The sequence below is a fragment of the Trachurus trachurus genome, assembly GCF_905171665.1.
Source record: "Trachurus trachurus genome assembly, chromosome: 10".
Lineage (NCBI taxonomy): Eukaryota > Metazoa > Chordata > Actinopteri > Carangiformes > Carangidae > Trachurus > Trachurus trachurus.
The window spans coordinates 22,710,545-22,735,083 of record NC_139894.1 but is presented as its reverse complement, the minus strand read 5'-3'; the positions used below and the strand labels follow the sequence as shown (position 1 = coordinate 22,735,083).

General features: G+C 44.0%; 1 protein-coding gene across 2 annotated transcripts in view; it reads right to left on the bottom strand.

Moving 5' to 3' along the window:
* The window catches only part of LOC310992809 (glutamate receptor 3), a gene marked incomplete at both ends in the record, with an annotated part of 75,624 nt that extends 52,657 nt beyond the window's left edge, over nucleotides 1-22,967 (bottom strand). For both annotated transcript variants that reach the window (XM_083981011.1, XM_083981012.1), the window contains 2 exons: nucleotides 22,263-22,421; nucleotides 22,889-22,967. In XM_083981011.1, coding sequence (XP_083837137.1) covers nucleotides 22,263-22,421; nucleotides 22,889-22,967 — 238 coding nt within the window. The remainder of the gene's footprint in view (nucleotides 1-22,262; nucleotides 22,422-22,888) is intronic.
* Between the last annotated feature and the right edge of the window lie 1,572 nt (nucleotides 22,968-24,539).

Genomic DNA, 24,539 nt, shown 5'->3' with positions numbered 1-24,539 from the left:
AAAAGCCATTTATGTGTAAACTAATATTCAGAGCTACAGGTGTGTTTTGCCTTTATTACCCTATCATGAATGGGTGTTCACTTCTTTTGACTGACTCTCAAGTGTCCCCACTGAGTAATCAAGCATTCTTAACATCCGTAAACACTGAGAATATTCCAGTACAGTGGGTTGGGATGACATGCAGGAAAGACTCGATCCAGTCTTACGCAATGCCCGCGTTTAATATCTGGCTCTGATTGGCTGATGGATATCCAGTTCAGCTGTATGCTAGTTTACATCAGACATAGCGAGCTCAAGTCCTCACCGACATGACAGTTTGTACTTTCCCATCCTAATCAAGCATAAGATTCAATCACACACACACACACACACACGCGATAAACATTTTTCTTCTTTCCCCCCCTCTCTCTTTTTCTGCCCGTGACAGTGCTTCAGTATGTGCAAACCTTTCTTATGCTCAGAGGACGACATGACATCGGCTCTTAAGCACAATTGCCGTGTGAATGAGAGATCTAGTCACTGCTGGGATTTGCCTCCTCCTTTTTTTAATTCTATTTCCTCCCTATCTGTCCGGGTACAGACACCTCTCCCAAGGTATAAGCATCCATTGTCGGTGACACACACACACACACACGCACAGATGCAGGCATACAGGCATGGACACACACACAGAGACACACAGGCACGCACACACACACAGCAGCGTCTTGATAAGTGAATCAACAGATGGACGGCAGTATTGTGGTAAGTGCTGCAGGGTGAATGGTGCAATCTCCCTCACTGAATGGGAGCCAGTAGGAGTTCCAAACCTCGTCGAGGCCCAGTTTTCTCTGCACTCTCTCTTAATTTGGGCCAGTACTGACACAGAACCTATCCTAGGGGACCAGGGGCCGTATTCACAAAGAATCTTAAGGTTAAAAGTAGCTCCTAAGGGCCGAATTTAGGAGCAAATCCTAAAAAAAGTGGGCGTGTCAGTCTTAAATTTAGGACTCCTAGTTTTTTAAAATAAGAGTAATTCACAAAGTATTTTATGCCTAAAAGTAGCTCCTAAGTCTGGGAGAGCTTAAAAGTCCTCGTGAGGACTCCTAACTCACTAAGACCTATTCACAAAGAATCGCAAATGGCTGCAGCCAGGCAAATGTATGGAGGACTGCGAATTGCTGCAGAGGGGGGTGCTGGAGCACCTGCCCCTTTGCCCTTTGATGCCCAACGTGCCTTTTTGTCGGTGTTTTTTTTTTTTTTTTTTTGGGTCATCTACAACATTTTCGCTATAAAACGGGAGTAGTGACGGTGACGAACTGTCCAATATAGGCGTCACAACGGTCGGACCGAGGTAACTGCGACTGCTGCGATGCAGTCATGCTGATGTGAGCCAAAAATATTTTTAAAAAGTTGGTGGGTGCGCTAGACACATTTACCTGTTAGTAGTAATAGCTCATGTGATAAGGCTGCTCCCCCAGTAAACTAAACTTATTGTTAGTCTGGGTTCAAATCCTGCTATAGGCCACAAATGTGGGTAATGCATTTTCTTTTCTCATCATTATTATGATCACCATATAGGGCTGTCAACGAATGTGAAAATTAATATTAAAATGTGGGAAGAAAAAAAACCAGCGGCTGCTTTGCGAGTGGACGCACTGACCCTCATTGCATTTGCACAGCGTCACACTGCAGAAAGTGAGACACGACAAAAACTGTAGCAGAAAGATGCAGATGGCAGAGAGAAAGACAGAAAGTTCAGAGCCCAACTCGGCAGCAGAGAGAGTGGTTTGGACTCGAAGCAATCTAAAAAGCCCCGTCGGACCTGACGGCAAAAAAAAAAAAAAAAAGCAGAGCGGCCGGCGGCGAGGAGGAGGAGAAGGAGGAGGGAGGGGAGGGGAGGGGAGGGGAGGGGGGGCGCCGCCGGCACTCAACAACCAATCACCGTGTTGAGCGCCTCGAATTCGTGCACGAGAATTGACGTAATCCATAGCAACGGGGCGTCACCAGGGGCGTGACTCTTAGTTTGCTCTTAGTGATTTATCCTTAGTAAGAGTAGGTCTCAGCGGCTTTGTGAATAGCTTTTAAGAAAAAACTCCTACGTAAAAACTTTTAGTGCGAGTTAGGAGCACTCCTAGTGGTAAGATAAAAGGCTTTGTGAATACGGCCCCAGATCTGGCAGCCTCTCTCTCTCTCTCTCTCCGCTCAGCTGTCCTCCACTTATTAGGTTGAGCTTTGAGCAAGCTCGTGCTTCAATAACAGATATGTCCAAAACACACACACATACACACTCTCTCTCTCTCTCCCTATACCCTCTTCTCCCATCTTCTGTTATGCTCTCATCTTGCCCCTGTTAGTGATACTATGTCTTTGTGCTTCATGCTTTTCACTGTCGCAACCTTATAGCAGTGGAAAGGTTTGTGTGTTGCAGGGGATCCCATGAGCGACGCCATCGAGGGCAACCTGAGCTGCACGCACAAAACTTCTCCCGTGGCGATGAGGATGTTCTACACAAGGACTGACCTGTTCTGTTTTGAGGGCACACAGACCAGCCGGTCTCTCTGAACCAGATCTGCCAGCCTCCTCAACTCTTTTTGGCTTCGAGAGCTGCACACTCCCCCTCCGTGACAATTCAACACCTTCTGCAGAGTCCGCCTCTGTGAGCATCGCTTTTGACGGCTTAATACGGCTTTACTGGGCCGCCCTCCACATCCACATGCACTGCCATTAAGAGAGGCAACTATAGGTAGTGTAACAAAACATACAATTAATGGAAGCAGTGTTATTGATTTTCGGTGGAGTGCCGTAAGCTGTGAAGAAACCTCTGAGCCGTTTCCCCCGGTCAGAGGCTAACAAGCCGCACTGCATGTCGAGGTGCCTTGCATTCTGAAGGTATTTATACACTGTGGGCCGGAGCTGACAGTAAATCAGGTGGAGCTAACATTAGCTGTGCTGTTGATCGAGTTTGATTAAGTGAACGTGTCACCAGCATCAGTAGAAATGACCCCTCCTCTGGCAAGGCAAGCTGCAGCCGTCTACCGCCGACTCCTACAAACTGCTGTTAAGAAAATAGCGAGAAAACAATTTGCTGTTTCACACAGCGAGGGAGGAAAACAAAGACGCGTTGGCTCTTATCGCCAACAGCCGGGGATCATCTGTGAGGAACGAGCAAGTGGGGCTTTTTCAAATTTCGTCTTCAATTTGCATATTTTTGTATAACATTATAGCTTTCTAATTAATCTACATTTCTGTTAGAAGCCGCACCAGTTTTCCACCTCGCTAATTTGCTGTGCATGTAAATTCCTTAACCTTTCAAATTTTTTAATAAAGTCTAATGCTTTCAGTCAAAGGTGAATAGCAAGACAGCGGAGCAAATGAGCAGCATATAAACTGACAAGTTCATTACTAAGGAATAACAAAAAAAAAAAAGAAAAAGCAATCAACAGAAACATAATTTGACAAAGCTGAACAGAGGAAGTTTTTGTGTCGCCTGGACCAATATCTTCCACTCTGCTGAAAAGTTGTATATATGGAAAGTTCTGGATTTAGAGTCACACTCTGTATATGTACAGTATGTGTCCCCTCACTCATTTTTTCCCAGAGATGTCTCTCCATGCAGTACTGATCCCTTCCTACTTCCACGCCTCACCGTCTCTCTCCTCTCCTCTCTCCGAGTCCTCACCACTCTATTTGACCTCTCCTTTTGTTGCCTGTCTTTTGCCTCAGCCATCTGGTCATCCCCCAAAGCATACATCCTCCTCAAGCGTGGCAGTATCTCTCTCCACCTGAGTGCCCCTCTCTCTTTCGCCTCTCACACTGTTTCCCCCATAATATCGCCCCGCTCCATCAGTGGAGCAGAGACTGGTGTTGGACTTCACTTTGAGAAAAGAAAAAAAGTATATAGTAGGCTACTGTACTGTCAGGGAGGGAGGTGCTATGGCGAAATGAAATCCCAGCCGCGGCTTCATCCCTCTCTGTAATTATGAAATACACGTTGTGCTGTAGGTGGAAATGAGGAGGCCCAGCCCGTCTCTAGCTCTGAAGAAATAACACATCAGTTAATATAATTCAATGAGTCTGTGAGTGTCACCTTGAATTTTTGTAATGCTAATTCACTCACAAGTCCTCAAACAACCATGTGCATGTACACACAGTCATTAGAGGAGCTTGCATGAGGCCTGAGCGGTAAACAACACAACCATAATTCTCTCTCATCAGCTCTTTCTCTTTTCCTTCTTTTTTTCTTCCTCTGCAGCTAACCGTGCCTCCTCCTCCTCCTCCTCCTCCCCCTCCCCCCTCCTGCTGCAGGGAACCATGCATCCCATCTCCAGTTCACTGGTCAAACACACACAGTGTGCCGCCCTCATTCCCTTCTATAATCAGGACACTCGGCAGTGCTACAGGGATGTTACATTTCTGATGCATCACTTGAGATGGCTGGCCTGGAATGCTAGTTCAGAGGGATATACGGTATCCTGCAGGCAAGCTAGGCTAATTCATTAAGGAGAGAAAAAAGACAGAAACCTTTTCATGCTCTCATATATGATTTCCATGCTATTTCGCGGCCCATGAGCCAGAGCCTTGCACAGCCTTGGGAAGGGGGCCGGGAACTGTAAATGTCAACGATGATCGTATCTCTTTAGCCATTTTCCTCCTCGTCTTTGAACAAAACCCACATTCTCGCATTCTCTCTCTGGCTCTGTTGTTTCTCCTCACATGTCCTCCATTTCCCTGCCTGCGCCTCGGTGTCCTCCTCCCTCTGGTCCTCGTAGCTCCTCTTGCTGGTACCCACCCGGACAGCCCCCGCCCCCACCCCCTCTCCGCCAGCCAACATCAGGACCAGCCTCTCCTGCTCTGTAAAAAGGGATGCTGTCACGGGGAGATAGCTCGTAAGTGCCCTGGGGGATTGCATCGGCTCTTGTCATATAGAGATGTGATGTGCTTCAAACTGTTAACTCAAATGGCAGACCTAGATTCAAGATCAACTCAACTGCGATGGTGCCGTCAAACGTTGAAAGGAAGCCGTTACTCGTCCTGCTGCATCAACATCTACAATCTATTTGCACTTCAAATTATCTGCTGGGTTAAATGAGAGCGGCAGACATGCTGTCAAGAGAGAGAGCAAACAAACAAACAACAAAAAAAACACGTTAACTACATCCAGTAAATTTGTCCTGGACTTGTCTCTGGCTCACTGAACACATCAACGTTTTATGAGACGATGTCCAATTTAAAGTCCACGAAAAATTCAAAAAACAAGCAGGGTGTTCATGTGAAGAGTCTCTGAGATGTTCTGTGCAACAGTGGTAAACAGCTTATCTCTGCTTAATTCCTGAGTAAATTTTGCCTGAATTTGTCCGAAAAAAAATATTGGATATTGTGATGTTGTATTTAGCTGCACTGTGTCACAGGCTGTAACACAACATATCATTTAAAATTTTACAGCATCTAAAACAAAAGTGGCTCTTTTACCCACAAATTTCTCCCCTCCCCTCTCTTCTCGCTGCCAGATCGGGAAACCCCTCCATTAAGTATCTCATCTGCAGTACAAGCAATCCGCAGGCGGGTTCAGGGCTGCATCAGCGTGTGCGTCTTTATGTATGTACATGTGTGTTTGACTGCTGGAGTGTATGATGGATGATAGGGAGGCCCAGGGACGCTCCGTCACCGAGGCCTGTTCGCCTGGAGCTCAGCATCCCTACATGACGGAGACAGGTTTATAACTTCCTCCGTCAATTTTGATTTGAAAACTTTGTTGATGGCTGAATAAACTCGCATGCTGCTCGCATCAAGATGTGTCTTGTGTGTGCATGCATTCTCTACAGCCCTCATATAAAGATTCATATTTCACACTGTAGTCAGGTAGACCTGCAATAATAGAGCATGAATGTGTACGTTTTATGGCGTCTGTATAGTGTATACAGCTGCAGACTGAGAGCACCCAGTGCGTTTCCTTCTCTGCTTTTACATTAGTAAAAGTCACATCAAAGGAGGTTACTGCGCAGTAACTTTAATGGTCAGATTAGTGTGTCTCTATCAGAGAGGATGCTGAATGGCTGCCTGTGATGCTGCTGGCTAGACACAAAGAAGAAGTGTATCAGTGTGTGTGTGTGTGTGTGTGTGTGTTTCTCTGGTGCTTGGATAGCTGGAAAACATGTCAAATATTTGAGGCAACATAATTTTATTTCAACGTGGCAATCACATGTGTGATTTTTATCAAGTTTCTTATTCACAGTTACACTTACGATCCAAATGCAATGTGAGAAATAACACATGGTTTATTGCTCTGAAAATACATAAAGATTTTATTTTATCAAAGGAACTAGTGTAAAGTAGATTTCTAACACCCCTGCTGCTCATATTTTTTAGGAAACCAAATGAATCCCACCACATTTACTTTAAAATATAGCAGGAGCTGTTTGTGAGAATGAGCAAACGTTGAAATGTTATGCTGTTTAAATACTGACTAAGACTGCATTGGATAAGCATTATTAGGATAGCACAGGGATTACGTTTTAATTAAACACAAGTAAGAAAATTAACTTTGCTTTGTGTTTACTGGTCTCAAACACATGGCTTGCCAAGTAAATGAAATAATGTTCACAGAGCAGAACAGGCACCAGGTAACAATATGATCAAACAAACATATTGTTATTTCTAATGGAATTAATGGAGATCGGCGCCTAAGTATACAATTCAAATTTAAGTTTAGTCTGACATGCACTTACACCCACTGACACGCACGGACACACACACACTCAGGGACCACAATGGAAATAAGCCGACGGCTTTTTTGTGTTTTTATCCCTTTGGTAGCAGTTGTGTTGACGTATGTTTTATTGTTTTTAAAACATTCTGTATGTTACCAATAAAGATGTCTATCTATCTATCTATCTATCTATCTATCTATCTATCTATCTATCTATCTATCTATCTATCTATCTATCTATCTATCTATCTCTCTATCTCTTTTTAATTATACTCCCGAGCTTCATGCAAAGCAGTGTAACCAGTTGAAAAAGGCATTATGGAAATCTGTGTGAAAGCATAAAATTTAAACTCAAACCCTGGTTAGCATGATTTACATTCTCTTTGAAGCATCAGGAAGTTATCCATAAGTAAATCACTTATTCTATATCACACTGTGCTTGAGCATCCGATTGGAAGGCTCACGCACAATTTGAAACCACAGTTATAGTCTTAATAAGTTGAAACTGGACTGCTCTGTTAGCAAGAAAGATAGAATTAAAAAGCCGAGGAATCAAGTCTGAATTACGTGATATGATTGTGTTTGTCAAATCTTTGCAGGTTTGCCAAAGGGAGCCAAGGGAGGATTACCTCTATGCAAACTAGAACTTGTCTGTTTTTTCTATTGACCAAATATTCATTGAAATGAAACAATTCTGAGATGTGAATGAATTATAATTACTGGCTAGAACCGATGGTTTACATAAAAGTCTCTTAAATGAAATGGCTTAAATTGAAACACTAATAAAGCCATGACTCTATGACAGGTGAGAGACTGTAGTGAAAACATTCAATATAAAAGGTTGGTTATTTAGGACATCTCAGATATCTATAATCTTCTAGTATCTAACCATAACACTAAAATATTCAGAGTTAATTTTGAATGAAAAGTTATTTCATAAGACATATCCTTCAAATAGGCTTGATAACAGTGACTCCCTCTCATGAATTGAAATTGAAGATGGAATTACGGGTTGAAATTCATAGGATTAAGTGTCATCCATTGTCTGCATGTTACTTAGCATTCAAACCTTTGTAACATTAATAATGCCCGACATATCGAAGGTTTGACTGCTCCAAATTACCATGTATATCGTGCAGCAAAGATGAAAAACTGACCCCAAGAGCAGAGTTACTGAAGTCAGATGTGCCCCACAAAGCACGTACTTCCCTATCACTGGACTTCATTAACTATTCTCTTTCCTCTCTTGTTATTCTCTGCAGCCCCTCAGCCACCGGCTCCTTCTCCTCCTACCTGCCATCTTGATGATATAGCCCTGTTCTCATGTGAGTGGCTGGTGAACAATCCCAAAGGGTGTCAATGACTCTCAACTCCATCTCCTTCTGACAGATATTTTCACCTTCAAGGCCTTTCCATCGTGCTTTTGTTTGAACACAGTGCAACACACTGGGCTGAAAGCACTTCACAGGTCAAACAGACCTCAGATGCCACAGAGGAGCTGCACATGTGGCGATGTCTACGTTATCATGGAAATGCCCTCTGTTTGACCAGCAAAAAAAAAAAGAAAAAAGAAAATCATTATGCAGGACAAAAGAGCAGGAGGTTTGAACAAGAACGCTCTTCAAATGTTCAACATGTTGGCCGTTTGAAAAGTTCAGATAACAGCGCTGTGAGGGGAGCTGCGAAACCGGAAGGGTTGCTGAATAATTCTGGGGGAAAATCAGTTTGCTAAGACTCAACCAGTGCTTGCAGAAATCTCACTTCGCATGCCCCCCTTCCCTCCTTCCCCCCTCCCACCGTCCGATGCATGCCATTTCCTTGACACATGCAATTAAGGACTATCTATGCAAGCAGATAACAGACCTAAACCCTTGGCCCTTGCTTCACCTCGAGAGGCGTGCTCCGAGACCATCACGCTGAACAAATAACAATCCCTTCTTCGGCAGGCTCATGCAGTCCACCATTTGCTGCAATGCAGAGGTGAGAGGAGTGCTACAGGACGTGTCTTATCCTTTCAAAGATCCTCTCACCTTCACGAAGACGTCAGCACAGCGCACGGCAAGGACGGCTGCTAAACACTGACCCTTTGAGTACAGCTGTGTGCATTTTTTAAGTAAGGATTCAGCAGAGTATGAAACATGTAAGGCTTATGATATTCTGTAATTGGATTTCCCAGAAAGCTGGTGACAAAGTCCCTCACACACCACTAATCCTCCCAATCAGCACTGCGGGCCTAAAGCGCGCTCTTCTTCGAAGATGAATGCGGAGCGTGGAGGGCGGAGGATGGAGCATGAAGCGAGGAGGAAACACGGGGATGGCGAGATGAAGATGGGTGCGGGTTCACGCCACGATCGCGCGAGGACAAGCAGCTGCGGGAGGGGGAGGCGCCGACGTGTACCCCCCAACGCGCGCCGCGGCCTGATCGCCATCACAGTGGGAGTGAGACGAGTAGGAGGAGGCAGAGCGTCCGCGACAGCTGCGGAAAAGGAACGAGGGAGACAGGGTTCAACGTGTCAGACCACAACAGCAAACATTCAGACTGTTGCTGTCAGAAGTGGTCTGGGACTCTGCCTTCACAACGAGCTAAGCAGATTAGCTTTGCTGAATCACAGGACAGTTCACTTTAGGACTCCATGACAGATGCCTTTAAGAAAAGAAGACAGAAGAAGAAAACTCTCAGCTCCATCAGAGAGATTACAGTTAGTTTGAGAGGACGCTTCTCAAATATTCGTCTCGACTCAGGAGAGCTGGGCTCGCCTGGGTAAAGACTTGTGGTGATATTTCAGGTGCAGAGCGCTGCACCCGACTGACTTGTTTTGAATCCAATTCTACACAGCAGGAGGAATACCTGGCAGCTGAAAACCTCTCTTGTTCCTGCTTTTATTTGGATGATTGGAAAAAGAAAAAAAAAGCAAACAAAAAACTAGCTAAATAAAGGTGGAAGATGTCTGCCAGGTGCATATATTTTTCCATCAATGTCAAAACAGTGGATTGTTCTTTTACTCCTGCCTCCCTGAATACTGTACATCAACTATCTGTTCTTCAGTCTTGCTTGATAAACTAGTTTGTGTCTTTTTTTTTCATTTCCTTTTGCAAGACAGAACAGAGAGACACCTTGAAATTTCCATATCCTAGTTAGTTGAGTGTAATGCTTCCTGACTGGTTGTTTCTGTCCTTTAGGGGGGGGGGGGGGGGGGGATTTCAGATCTGTGTCTCATGTACGACTTCACATGCAAAGCTGGGAGTGTGCTGCACAGAGGAGATGACTATCTGCCACTCTCACGAGGTCCGCTTTCCGGGTTTGCCCCCGGTGTCACTAATCAAATTATGCGTCACAATTCATATCCTATGGTGATGAAACAAACCGAGACCAGCCATTGAGGGATTTGCATTATGAGGCCTGATTACGGGGCTGCATTTTTTTTTTCTTCTTCTTTTATACGGCACCTCTCCAGGACCGGTTTGCTCCCAGCTCTTTGCCTTTCCGTGAAGAATAATAGAATAAGTCAACGAGGACAGGAGATGGGACCAGTTGTTTAACCTTGAAGACATCACTTAAAGAATTCCCTCTCCTTCTCAGCCTCAATCCAGGCCTGGTTAAGTATGTAGAGTCCTGCACCACTTTTCATCTTATTAGTGCCCTTGCTGAGACGGTGCTCCATCCCTGAATGATAATGCTGGAGGTGGCAGAGAGAGAAAGGGAGGGAGAGAGAGGAAGAGAGGGGAAACAGACAGCTATGACAGTGAGCTATAATCCTATATATTTCAGGGCTCTGTCATACAGACCTCTTGAATTGTGCTTCTGTCACCTCACTTTTCTAAAGCAAATTTCCACCACACCTCAAGAAAACCAATAACCATTCTCAGCATGGCGCTCCACTTTAGACCCACTTCATGTAGCCACTTGGAGAGAAGAGAGCAAGAAGTTTTCTCGCATTAGATGAAAAGATGTGCTCCATTTGGCTCTCAGCGCACCATTCATTGTCTGGACATATGGTGGGCCCTGACGCCAGTGAAGAGAGTTCTGTGTGTGATTTGGTGGCAGTCTGATGTGGTCACCAGGCTGCAGTGTAGTCAGAGGCTTTGGGATACCTGCAAGGTGGGATATAGATGATCCCCTCATCAAAAAATAAATCAAATTAATTTAAGATACCATTAAATATTATATTTCTATTTAAAGCATCAGTTAGCCTCTCAACTTTTAACCTTGTTTTTGACTGATGGATAATGACGATGTTATTCACCAGTTACTCTCTTGTTGTGTGCCTGTGCTCCTTCAGATCAAACGAATTGGTGGTGTTACCATTGGTCATTATCCATATCGTGTGCACCACTGTGTGGTAGTCGTGACTGGTTAGGCAGGTGTGATGTCTGCATCGTGCCTCTCCACCTGTTTGTCCAGACTACAACCCCCAGGATTTTCAAACTGTAACAGGAGCAGCTACATTTCCCAAAAGTCTGAGTTTTACTTGCTCCAAAACTTTGGAGTGGTGCAAAAATGAAAACAAATTCATGTGGACATAACCTGAGATTCGTTTGCAGTCATGTCATCTATCATTGCCAGCTTGACTTACTAGGATATGGGTTGCAACATGACTGAACATAAGGCAGTTTTAAATACAAACCAAATGAACTGACATGCAAGATGAAGTCAGTGGAAATGCTTGTCATAATATTTATTTTTGTTAATTGCCAGGTCTTATATATAAGGCTTGGAGATGGTTTTGTTTTTTATTTGTTTACAGATGTCCACCACCATATCCTAAAGCAAGGGAGACATGTAGTTTGTGATGCTCATAGGATTAAAAACTTACAATCACATCTTGTGTATCATTGTCCTCATTATAATCAGTCATCACTGGAACTTCTTTCCATCAAAGAAATAGTTAAAAGGAAATACAGTATTAAAAATTTTTTTTGTTTGTATTTTGTGGCTCTGGTCATTGGTTCAAGATCATTTCTCCAACCCAGAGTGATGCATCGTCACCATAAATGGATCCAATGGAGCAACAGGCACAAAAGTCAGGCCCTTGTACAGGGTGTTCACATGCCAACGGTTTTGAAAGCTGAGTTGCAAGTTTTCCAACAGAATCAAAGGTTGATTGCGCCTGCAGTGGTATAAATAAAATCTGCATAATTATATTACTCATATAACACTTACGTAAAGTGTGACAAGGATCTTAAAGCATCTCAAACTGAAGCTTTAAGATCTTGATTGTGTCACATAAATTGCTCCCACATTTTGAACTGAACACAGACTTTGGTGGATTGTGCCGGCACAAATTCTTCGACAGGAAACTCCTCATGCAACAAGTCTTCATTACTGCTAAATATTTCATTCGGCTACAGGACATCCAAGGGCTAAACAGCTTTACTGTGAGACAAACCCCTGAAATTGGGAGTGAAATGTTTACTGACTTTTCACAAACTTCAGCCACTTGAGAGCAATTTCCAAACTTAAGCTTCTTTATGCATAAAAGACCCAAAGTCTATCCCCTTACAGCTTAGGGATGGGACTCGTTGTAGCAGTACCACCAGCAGCAGCAGCAGCAGCAGCAGCAGCAGCAGCAGCAGCAGCAGCAGCAGCAGCAGCAGCAGCAAGGACGTGGAGGGGGGGGGGAGGGGCATAAAGTGAGTCTGATGAGACTTTTCTGTGCCATTGACATATTTAAAAAAGGTGTGTTATTCAACCTGACTGTCCATTTACTGTAACCCACATTGAGAGAGTAAGGTCCCATTTCCCCTCCAGCCCACATATTTTAAGTTTCTTTATGGTGAGTTAATGTCCAAGTGGACAGCGTGCTATTTTTGGCCACTGTCCACTTTACAGCCACTGTGGGTCTGCTCCTGAATGTGTGCTGCACATCCCCAGACGCGTATCAAACCTCACACGTTGACTGACAGCAGGTTCTGGACATTTAACTTGTTTCACTTCAGTGTAGGAGACAGGGGAGATTAAGGAGGGGAGGGGGGGAACTGTATCTACTTACAATCCAGTTCACATCACACACGCACACACAGGCATACACAAACACAGTGGTTAGTCACTTCATTTCTTCGTCCTCATACTGTGCCTCTCTCCTGCACCATTCCCTTCTCTCATAAACATAGCTAAGCCACTGAACTCTCCCAAGTCCTTTTTCATCATATTCTAGCAGTGTCAGGGCTGCAAAGGGCACCGGCATCTGAGAGAAGCTTTCTATTGAGGCCTTTGGAATGGATTCACTCCAAACGGCCTTTTCATTCTGCAGCTGCGATGGATTAACTCTGTCATGGGTCCAGATGAAGTTTGCCTTCCTGATCTGCACGCCACGCCGCGGAAAATAAAGCCGTGCCACCAAGATAAAGAAGGCAGGAAAAAATAAAATTAAGGGACAGGAATCACGCCGGCGGCTACCCAATGGTCGATGATAGAACACTTCAATATTTCATCACACAGTCATGCATGGACACACAAACATTAACAGCGGCCTGGGAGCAACCGCCCACAGGTTTTACGTAGCCATGTGTGAAATGGCAAGAGCCACACAACAGCACTCTCCGAATTAACCATTGGAGGAAGAAACAGAGGGGGGTCGTGGTTGAGCGAGCACATCATGTTCACTTAATTCTCACTCATGGGGATAGTGAGCTCGAAGAACAGGAGGACCGCGGAAAAGAGTAAAGTAAGACGACACCGCTGTGTCAATGTTTTCTCTCTTTTGCGCCCATAAATATGCCTTCTTAACACAAGTCTGACAAACTGATGGGCAGCGACTGCAGCCGCCTCCTCTGTGACCGAGCGGCGGATGAGTCAAAGCACCTCAGAGCTTTTTAGTCGCCTACAGCCGAGCAAATAATTCATATTATTCATGGCCATTTGATTATTATTCTAGGCCTTTTGGCGGCATTTGGGCAGATTTGATTAAGTTCTTGCGTTCGATGTGAATCAGTGAACCTTCGGAGATACATTGGCATTTATAATGGTGACAGCACAACTAAAGTGGCTTGAGTGGCTTGGGTTTTAACTCCTCAGGCCTGCCAGAAGATATCTGTGATTCAGTGTCATCAGTAGTTCATCCCAACAAATTTACAGACCCTGCTCTGACAATGCCGGCGTCCTCCATCTTCAACTGCAATCGTAGTTGCAGTAATTGTCTATAAATTCACCCAGCCTCCAGAGGTGTTGGTCTGCATTATGTCTTTCATTACATAAGATGTGTTTAATATTAACCATGGAGCCTATTCATGGCACGGCATGGCTTATTTGCATCTTTGTATCACTGCAAGGAATATGCTAATATCTTTTTTTTTCTCCTTCCTCCTCCTCTCCTTCAGCCTCTATGCTAGAGTGCCCATACACTAGTTTCACAAGGTTATGATGCTTCAGTGGCCCGGCGACTGTGAACTGTCACAAGCAATCAGTTCTGATGGAGCCCTTGTTTCTGCACAGACATGCAGCTTTGGCAGGGTTCTGCTAGCGACTGCCTCTTCTGAAACAGGCCAAAAACGTGCGGATCAATCTGCTCAGTCGGCAGACGGAGAGTTGGAAGCTGGAAGCAACCTTCGCACTGTGATCCAATATTTACTAGTTGGGAGAGTACATCATGACACTCCCTGTTGGTGTTTTGTATTCATCACAACACCGCCCTGATGTCCTCTTCATATTTTCGACTGCTTTAGGAGGGAAATTATACACTGTCACACACACACACACACACACACACAACACAACAATAAACAGCTGATAATGCAGCCCGAAAGGACTGCCAAGATTAGAAAGTATAGGTACCAATTAACGCTTTTCTCCAGGTTCTCGTGGAATGACAAAAGGCTCAGAAGTGTTTTCCGTCACAAACAGTGTGACCTTGGTTGGGACAATGCAGTCAGCAGCTCCTATTGAGGAAGACTACAGAGTTTCGTTTTCTCTTGGACCCAGTGAAGCCAGACCAATGCAGCAACTTCCGATGAGGCACGATGTGCTATTCCAGCTCAAGTAGAGGATTACTGATTCAGTGATTACGGGTATTGTAGGGGAGTGTAGTGAATGGCCAATAGCCAGCTGAGTGTGACTGCAACGGCTGCGGGAACATAGCTGTAATGGGCTTTGTGGGAGAGATTAAATATATATAAAGAGAGAGAAAGAAATGAGAAAGACAGAGAGGGGGAGTCGAAGTAAAAAAAAATGCTGACTGCAATGTCAGAGATCTTTAATAGTGACAAGTTTTGAAAATGTGCTTCCTCTCCCCTTCTTTACTTTGTCCCTGCCTTTTCTCAACTGGTGAATGAGGATAAATGACATTTTGAAATGAAAAATAATCTCTGCCACAAACAACGCGCCCCACTCTCCTTGAGAGGTTTTGCTCATTGAGAAAACAAAATGGAAAGCAGCCATTACATGGAGCTGGGCTGCTGGCAGACGTATCCCTGATGCACCTGAGATGAATAGTTCACAATAGCATCTTGCCCCCCCTGTTCATTTTATTTAACATGCACCACATGTGCAGGCTTTTTTTCTCTCATCATGAACAGTTTTTCCTCACGCAGTAGCAAACAGGGTTTAAAGCGACACTAAGATTTTTGTGTGCTTCCTCCTGCGTGGTTCCTCGTAGTGTTTATCACTGTTTTTTATATGGTCAGCCCCGCTCCTCTTGTTCATCCCAACGCACACGGCTGATATCATCTTCAATAAGGGAACACAGACTTAGCCTGTCACTGTTGAATTATAGTTCAAAACCCACCCTGCTATTTGAACAGTGGTGAACAGATGTGCGCCACATAGATGGACTGTCATGTTGCATCATGTCTGCTGATGAAAAAAGGGGACTTGATCTATGCCTTGCATTCGGGGGCTTTGCCATAAAGCTCACATATGGGTCAGTGTTCCACTATTTATTCTTATAACATATTCTGGGTAATAGCAACATCAGCGTTTTCATTGCTCAACAGTGGCGTAAATTGTTTTAACAGATGTGGAGATGTTATTGCCGACAAAATCTATCAAAATGTTCAAGCTTTATGAACAGTCCCATATGTCCACTGATAGGTTTAAAGCACTCCTGGCAGCACAGAGTTGCTGCAGCACGCATGGAAATATAAAAAGCCTCAGTTATCATGTTAATACAGCTTTACATGCGTTGGGTCTATGTTGACAATTTGAAATAACTGTGGATTGTGGGGCGATAATATCTTGAGGTAGCCATGACAGTCCATCGATGATGATTTCACCTCAATCCTTCTTCTCACTTGCAATCTATCACATTTTCCCCAAGAAAATTGAGCAGATAGATGAAGGAAATCAATAGGGAACTCAAAGACACCCTAACATCCCCCCGGTGGGTCTGAGCACAGCACAAAAGACAGATGAGTGTCAGTACTAGAGAAATGTTTAAAAGTAGCGATGTAAATCTACGATGTGAGCAGCCTGCTGATCTTTCCGATACTATGCGCCTTTTTTATATATATATTTTTTTTACATTCCATAGCTGCTGAAATGGCCAAATGCCCAGTGTTTGTAAAAGATATATGGAGATTTGAAGAAACCGCGGCAGCGAGGGAGGAAAGCTGTTGTTTTATCAAACAACATCTGCCAGCGTCATTGATTCCAAGACAAATAACACTCCGACAGCAACGCTTCTCCTCAGGTTGGGTTTAAGAGGATCTTTTGATATTCTGATTAAAAATTCATTGTGTTGAATCTGCCTTGGAGTGTGCTCTCTGTTTTCTATTCTGAATCTCATTACAGCCTCTACTATATGCCGGAATTAAGAAATAAATAAATAAATAAATAAAAATACTGCGGACAGCATCTCATGACCAGAAAATTAGGTCAAAAATAATGTTCCCTTTGGAGGTTTGGCCTTTGAATTATTTCCAGCATTTTATGTGTTTGCTGTGTGCTGTATATAGTTTAACCTCATGTGACCACAACAAACAGTACCAGTCACCGCAATCACTCCAGCAAAGACTTTGAGAAAATTGTACAAAATGCACGATGTCATCAGCTCTAAACTTAAGTGACTGTGTTTTGTTGAATGTTGTAGCAATTACTGGAACACTTGTAGTAACAATTAATATTTGTTTTATGGAAATTTCTTATACTGTGTGGCTGTGGCGTTCTTACTGAAGTCATGATAATAATTCTGCCAGACATTTTCAAACCTCAGTCAGATCATAAAATGTGACAAACGCTTCGACCCTTTCTCTGCCTCATCCTCCTCTTTGTGAACTGTGCTGTCAGTCACCCCGCGCCTGCTGTTGTCCTGCTCCCTTCTCAGAGACCTTGCAGCTCCCACAGCATGTAACCTCATCCAGGGCCGTTACTGTACCACTCATCTGCCTGAGACCCACATCCAGCCACCTCAGCGGGCCTCCGAGACCGCACGTCCTGCTGGCCTACAAATCACACCATTACGTTTACTGCCCCGTGGCTCATGTTTCTCTGAGAGACTTTTTTTTTTGCGCAGTCACGATGCTTATCGAATAAACTTGACGTATGTTTATTATTTTTCGCATATACACAAGCCTCTTTCCAAAATAGTATTTCCCAAAATTGCATTAGCTTTTTGTAGAAATAGATTCACGGTGGAGCGAGTAATATTTTTTACTGTGACCTTTTCCTTTGGATGAACAATGAGGAGCATCACAGAAGTATAAAACTGAGACTTACTCAGTGATAAATGCGAAGAAGGAGATGGGGATGTGCCTGTCTATGCATATGTGACTGCACACGCCCACTGTGTCTGTGTGTGTGGCTCCATGCATATGTGCGCACACATGCGTACATATGAACATGCCTGAACATCCATAAACAAACCTCCATCTGTGCCTCCAACACAGCTGGACTACGATGGCATGTCCCGGTACGACCCCCATCGCCTGAAGAAGTCTCTCTCTCTAACACGCACAGAGACACAAACACACTCATACACACACACGCACAGTCTCTAAGATAAGCAACCTCTAAAGCAGTCTTCAATCGAATTCCTTTTCCTTGTGCTTTTCTCTTACTGCAGCCCCCATCTCTATCCTCCCACCTTTGTTCCCACTCTTTTTCCCAGCTTCCCCTGCCACATTCACCCGGTCACACCTTTCAAGCTGAGTTACAAGCTGCAAGGAGAAGAAGTGTGGCACCGCTACAATCACCTGAGGAGCTTCTCTCGACCATGGCCTGTCTCTGTCAGGCCATGTGCTGCAATAACATGTCTCCCTGTCGCTTTGTTTACCATCCATTCACACACCACCAACACCAACAACAACCCCAAAAGCTATACACGACAATACATGCAAAAGATGGTGGTGGTGGGTGGGTGGATGGGGGGGGGTAAGGGCCTTTTCATTTGTGCTTCACAACATATGCCATTTGCCACATGTGCTCAGTCATAGCGCGGGCCGCCAGTGTAAAGAGGCTGTTGGTGTTTCTGGGCAACATGTGCAGCAGCTAGCGCCGCCTGGGCGGGCGTAAAGGTCAGTGAAGAAAACACTTTTAAGGATGTGGTGTTGTCTCGACAAAAATTTGACTCGTGAGCTGTGTTAGCGAGACTTCATGATAACCTTGGTCGATGATGTTGACGTCCCACGTTGATGTAAAAACAAGCATCAGCTGGATTTTCTGCTACATTAATGCTGCCATCTGAATCCCCCCCCTTCACATGTTTTTGGTCATGATAGTGAACTCACGACAACTTGCCCACACATTATCACCAAAGATCTTTCTGCATTATGTGCAATACAACATCCAGCCAGAATTCAGCTCATAAATAATGCGTAATTATTGATTTTCTGTCTACTGATATGCTAATACTGTAGCAGTAACTGCTAGCATCACTGCTACTCATTTGGAGTGAAGTTAAAAGAATGATTGGAGATATATTTTTTTTGCTCTCTTGCCAAGAGTCAGAGGATGGATACCAGCTCGTGTCTGTACAGTAAGTAAATAGCAAAAGCCAGCAGTGAAGCTAGCTTAGCTTACCATAAAGTTTGGAAACAGAGGGAAATGTAAGATAACAAGAATACAACTATCATAGGCTAAATACTTCAAACATTATATTTTGTCTGTAGTGTCAAAAATCTAACAAAACTGCTGTGGGGGTATAAGTGTGGTATCAATCTTCTGATTAGCAGAAAGTAAATGATGATTCCAAAATGTCAAGTTATTCCTTTAGCTTCCATCTTCCCTCAAATCAAAAAGTCACATTGCACCTCTCACTCACTGCTTTTTCCATCTACTTCTTGCATTTGGAACAAACAAATGCCATCAGTGGCTCTTGTTTTATCCTGCTTCCTTTATCCATGCTCTGAGGGCGAGGCAGTGTTGGTATGCAGTTTTGGTATACAGTAGCTAACAGCAAAGGGAAGGTGAATGGCACAGCCAAAGAAGCATCTGCTACTGGCTTTAAGGGCCTGGAGGATTCAATAAAAGAGGGGTATAGGCACATGTAAAAAAAAAAAAAAAAAAAAAAAAAAAAAAGGCTGGCAGAGGGGACACAGCCCATTAGCTTAATGACAGAATGAGGAATGAGGATCAGGGAGATGAGATTCAAAAGCCAAGCATTGCAAAATTTGCCTTTAACAGGAATCAAGGCAAGTAATCTAATAAATAGTGTGGCACGGAGAGGCAGAGGGGGGCTTGATAGGTTTTTTTTACCGCCTCAGGTAAAGGAAGAAGAAGAGGAAGGGTAAACAGGAGAGAAAAGGATGGCGGTATCATTAAGTTGCCTGGCCGTGACCATCAGGAACATTAATGCTGTCTGCTCTGCTTTCTTCAGACTGGTACCCTTTGCTTTGAACTACTCCTCTGTGAGCATACCTGACTCCTAGCTTCCACAGCTATTATGGACCCTGGACTGGTAATTACACATTTCACAATTTCTGATGTCACTTCAAAGCAACAACAGTCTTGCCACCAAAGCACATACCATGCCTCTGCAGTACAAAGCCAAGCCTTAAGGATTACTGAAGCCACACATTGTTTTGCTGCCGGTCACTAATTCAATTAATAGCATAAGGCTTTAAACTGACTTGAAAGAAATTGCTCTGACACAAGACTGTGCCTTTATTATACCGAAGGATTTCCATATTTTGTTTCTCAAAAGCAAAATAAACTCTGGCAAGTTTAATTTGAATTACTGTATGTGCATCCCATTGTTCCTCTCCCTCTGTAATGTTACTTTTAAAAGGATGTACAGCAAATGAGGGGGAGTGATCTACATGATGAGTCAGAGTCGATGGCGTTGGCACTCTCTCTCTTTGCTTGAGTAAAGAGAGAAAACACACTAAAGCAAAATAAGAGAAAAGAGTAGTCCGAACAAAACAAAATTTAAAAAGAAGAAAAAAAGAAAGCTGTCATTTCAACGATTCTGCAAGGCCTTAGGCAGCCAGATCTCATCTTTATCAAAGCAATGAAGCTTGCCTCAAAATAGATTTACTCCCCAAACCCGCATAAATGCCACTTTTATAAAACCTCGTTCAAGATTGTTCGATCATAAAGTGGAAGTGTGCTATGTGTGCTAAGGTCTGAGTCATCCACATGGGGCCATTGATGACAAAGGGAATTTGAATGTCCACTAAATAACTGTGACAGCCTGCAGTACAAACAATGGCGCTGACAAATGTAAAACTCGGAACGCAGGAGGTCTGAACTCAGTATACAGGCAAAGCCTTAAAGGCCTGGAAGTCAGCAGATAAGTGATATTTAATAACCGTCATCTCTATTTTGTTCACTACATTTGTAGAGACAATCTGAGGTGCTTGTGGACTGTTGTGAGCTCAGCATGAGCTGTCTGTGGTTTGCGAGCTCAGCTTGACAAGAGTCTCAGGGCACTATCTTGAAAAAAAAGGTCTTCCATCGTACATTCTTCAAATCAGATTCTAAAGTACTTCTGCAACTCAGACTGTTTGAAGTCTTTGCTCAAGGTGTATTGATTATTTACTTAATTATTTTACAATTAAGTCGGGGACTGTGAGTGTGTCAAGTATCAAACCTTGTTTGGTATAATGCAGCAGGCTAAACACTCAGCGCAGGGCAGACATTTCAAGCTGAGCCCATTATTAACAGGCTCATCAAAGTGAAAGAGATGCTCGCCTCTCACCAAACATTTCAATGACATTTGACAATTGCCTCCTTAATTTTGCATCACTGGTTTCTTTGCATCATTAAAGGTTCATAGTTTTCTTGTATCTGAAGTTCAAGGCAGTCCTGAGACAGTGCTCTGATGGAGATGCTAAGACGTGGCAGCGAGAAACGGGGCCATGGCTCCCACAGGAACCCCTTCCTCTCACTAAAGCTCTGTCTGCCCCTGAATTTAATTAGATTTTGATATCAAGCCTTTTTCTCCTATGCTTCCCTTCCTCTTCAACATGCGTGAAATTGCACAGCACTATCTATTATTTATTCTCTCTCATTTGCTTATTGTTTCTTATGGATGCCTTCGTTAGGGCACTTGCAGCTCTGCTTCTTGTGATATGACGCTCTGCTTCATCTCCCTCACTGTGCAGACCCACCTCCTCTGCAGGTCTAAGCCCAACTCATTTGCTGGCATCGGTTGGGGAGCTATGGATCCCCCCCCCCCCTCCCTTTCACCCAATGACAGCACGGTGAGGTGCTATGAGGGTTGGGTGCTAATGAGCTGACTCTGCAATGCTGGGGGAGATGCTCTGTAACACAGGGGGGAGTCAGAGGACGGAGCAGGCGGGGATGCTCTGGCACATGGAAAGTCAGAGGGGCCATTATGACCGTGCCACACAGGGGTTAGACGGACTGAACGGCACCAGTCACACAGAGCTGTGTGTCGCCAGAGTCGGCCATTCAGCCAAACTGAAGCCATCATTTAAAATGACACCTCAAAATGGCATTTTCGACCCTATTTCTCCCCCTTTCCCCCCACTCTGTTTCTGCTGATTTCAACAAACCGCTGCCAAAGGAGTGTGTAGAGAAAGGAAGTTATTTGTTGGACTTGCTACAAATCAAAATGGCCCTGTGCACCAGTTGCACCATGGGATATCCACACCTAAATAATAGCAGCCATTAAAAAAGCATGAAAAACATAATGGTTCCCAATTATATTAACTGATATTTCTTACTGAATACTTATTATGATTAAAAATAAATAAATACAATGATTAATCACCTGATACCTCCATCCAATTCTTTTCCATACTAAAATATACACACTCCCCAGCACTGAGTCCTTGACGTAGGGTTTGTGTTACTGGCTGCATTCTCTCCTCAAGGCCAGTAATGTTGCCAGGGGAAGCTTTTTTTTTCATTTTGGAATTCATGCATTTGCAAAAACATCACGACTGTAAAACTCAAGACAGGCAAACATATACACAAGACATTCTGTGGTAAAAACCCAAGTATGTGAACTGCAGGAAGAACACTGTGTACATTAGAGACATTCAGTGTTTGTAAATGTTTCCGTAATCCCCACTGAGACTTGATGAACCACTGGGAAGTGAGATGAACTGTTTCCCGAGGATTGAGCTTCCATAAGCTCCATATACTGTATGAGTTTGATATAAATAATTCTGCTTGTTCTGCGTGGACACGAAGTGGTGAGAGATCTGGACATGGCTGAAAGAGAAGCACACTTACACGCATGGGTGACTGAAAAGCTGTTGGACGACTCGAGGTTGTCGACATTGTAGTTGAGGTGGAAAGGCTTTTCAGTGGTGTTTTGGTTGGTGTTGTAGAGTTGGACAGCGAACCTGAACGCGCTGTGCTCCTGCACCGTGGAACGCATGAACAGTCCCCCTTAAAGACATAAAGAAACACATGGATCAGACAACGCTTTCACACTCACATCTGTGCCTTTTAGTCCAGTGCCAGCTCTTGACTACATTTTATTCAGCGGGGGGGACTCCATACGTCCCATAGTGATGCAAGGCAGGTTCATTTATAACAATATGAGGCATATTTGACCGGTGCGCCTAACTCTTCAGACCGAGCTGACCGTCTCCACCGCTTCCTTATTACACACTCCACTTATTTTCAGACATTAATCGCAGTGACACCGTCTACGCCAGATGTAGCTTTAGTTTTTAACAATCAGCGGCTTTAAGCTTGCAGCATATGCAAAATTAAGTTAGTCTGTCGTTGCGCAGAGCTCCGCGCTCCGTACCTACACATCTTCCCGGTATAAAATTGCCAATGTTGCATTTCATTTCTCCACATGCGAACCACAATGCGCAGTCCTCTCTAAACACAGCAGAAACACTTACCGATATTAATCTGATTGGGAAATCCTGCGAACGATCTGTCAAAGAGCCACAGTAGGAACAAAACCACGCGTTGTGCCATTTTCTCCGACCTATCTGTTCAACTCCTTAAAAGGCTCTGTCTAAGCAAATTCATATGTTCTGGATGGAAGCCGGGCGCGATGGAAATCCAGATAGATGATGGTCGCTCACAGTGCACCAATTAGGTTCATTGAGGTGCAGCCCAGCTGCAGAGCATTTTTTTTGCAACTAAGGGGAGAGAGAGAGAGAGAGAGAGAGAGAGAGAGAGAGAGAGGAGGGGAGGGGTGGGCTGGCGGAGGGAAGAAGGAGCTGATCTGAACTCCGATTGGAGCCGTCGCGGCGCGGGCCAGTGTTGGTCAAACTTGATCTGACGTTAAATTTAAGAAAAAAGAAAAAAAAAAGCCCCAGCCCGCTAAATTACGGCAGCTCGGAATAAGCGCGGCACTTGTCAATATAGCCTACTGCCGGCCGAATCAATAGAAACACTGCAGTCTCAGGTGGCCGGTGGTTGTGAATAGCCCGGCCACTTCCAGCTGCTGCTGCTGCTGCTGCAGATCCCCGGGATCAGCGCAGCCGCTGCGTTTGCACCATTTGAGGTGAACACGGAGAACTGCAGTTATTTCCAACACGAGTGAAAAGTTTGTTGTCCACATTGGGTCATTTTCTCACATTTCGCACTGGCGGTGTTTTTGTTTGTTTGTTTGTTTGTTTTAGTTCCAGCGCGCCTGAGAAAACGGTGTCATTTTAAGGTCAAAGAGAAGCACATGCACTGAGAGATGAAAAGTTGAAAGCACATCATGCCTGGATGCCCACACCCATACACATTTAATACATGTGCAGGCAAAGGGGAAACAGGGACACAGAGTCAACAGAACTGTCTATGGTCCTGAAAATGATCACCAGAACAGCCTCACATCGCTGCAGTGGATTTTCTATCAAAGCGACATCTCTGGATACCACAACGTAGAGAAAAATACATTCGGGCTTTTATTTTTTGGGAAGCTTGATGATAATAACAATAAACTGGCTGATGTCAATAAAATATTCATCTCATTTTATTTACTTAAAGTTTGACTCAGTCTCTAATGAAACATCTATCATTCCAGTGATTCTGCCTAAGAGAGAACAATTAAGGGATTACTGGCCCATTTATCACCCTCAGCAAAGCCTTTGAAAATGGAGTTTTTAATTGCATTGCAAATGGCTGAGGCTTCCGCTATTGATACTGCAATGCACTGAGTTGCCTTTAACATAGGAAAGACTATGTGCTCTGTTTTTCTTTTTCAAGCTTGTGTTTGACACTTTGAAACCTGATTCAGGAAAAACAGGAATGATTGTATGATCTGCTTTCACCTGAATTGAACAGATGAAGACATCACAGTGAAAATCTGAGAAATGACCTTCTGTGTTACAGATTTATGATGATGAGTTAGATCATTTTTCACCTTTATATTCCACGCTTGAATCATATCAATAGAACCGGGATCATGTGTTTGTGGGCTGGCTGTTAATCATTCATGTCAATCAAGTAATAATGTGTCATGACCTCGTCATCAGAGAGGGAGATTTCCTCTCCAAACAGGGTCAAAGTTGATCTCTGTTCCCATAACTCACTGGGTCTCCTGGGATGAAT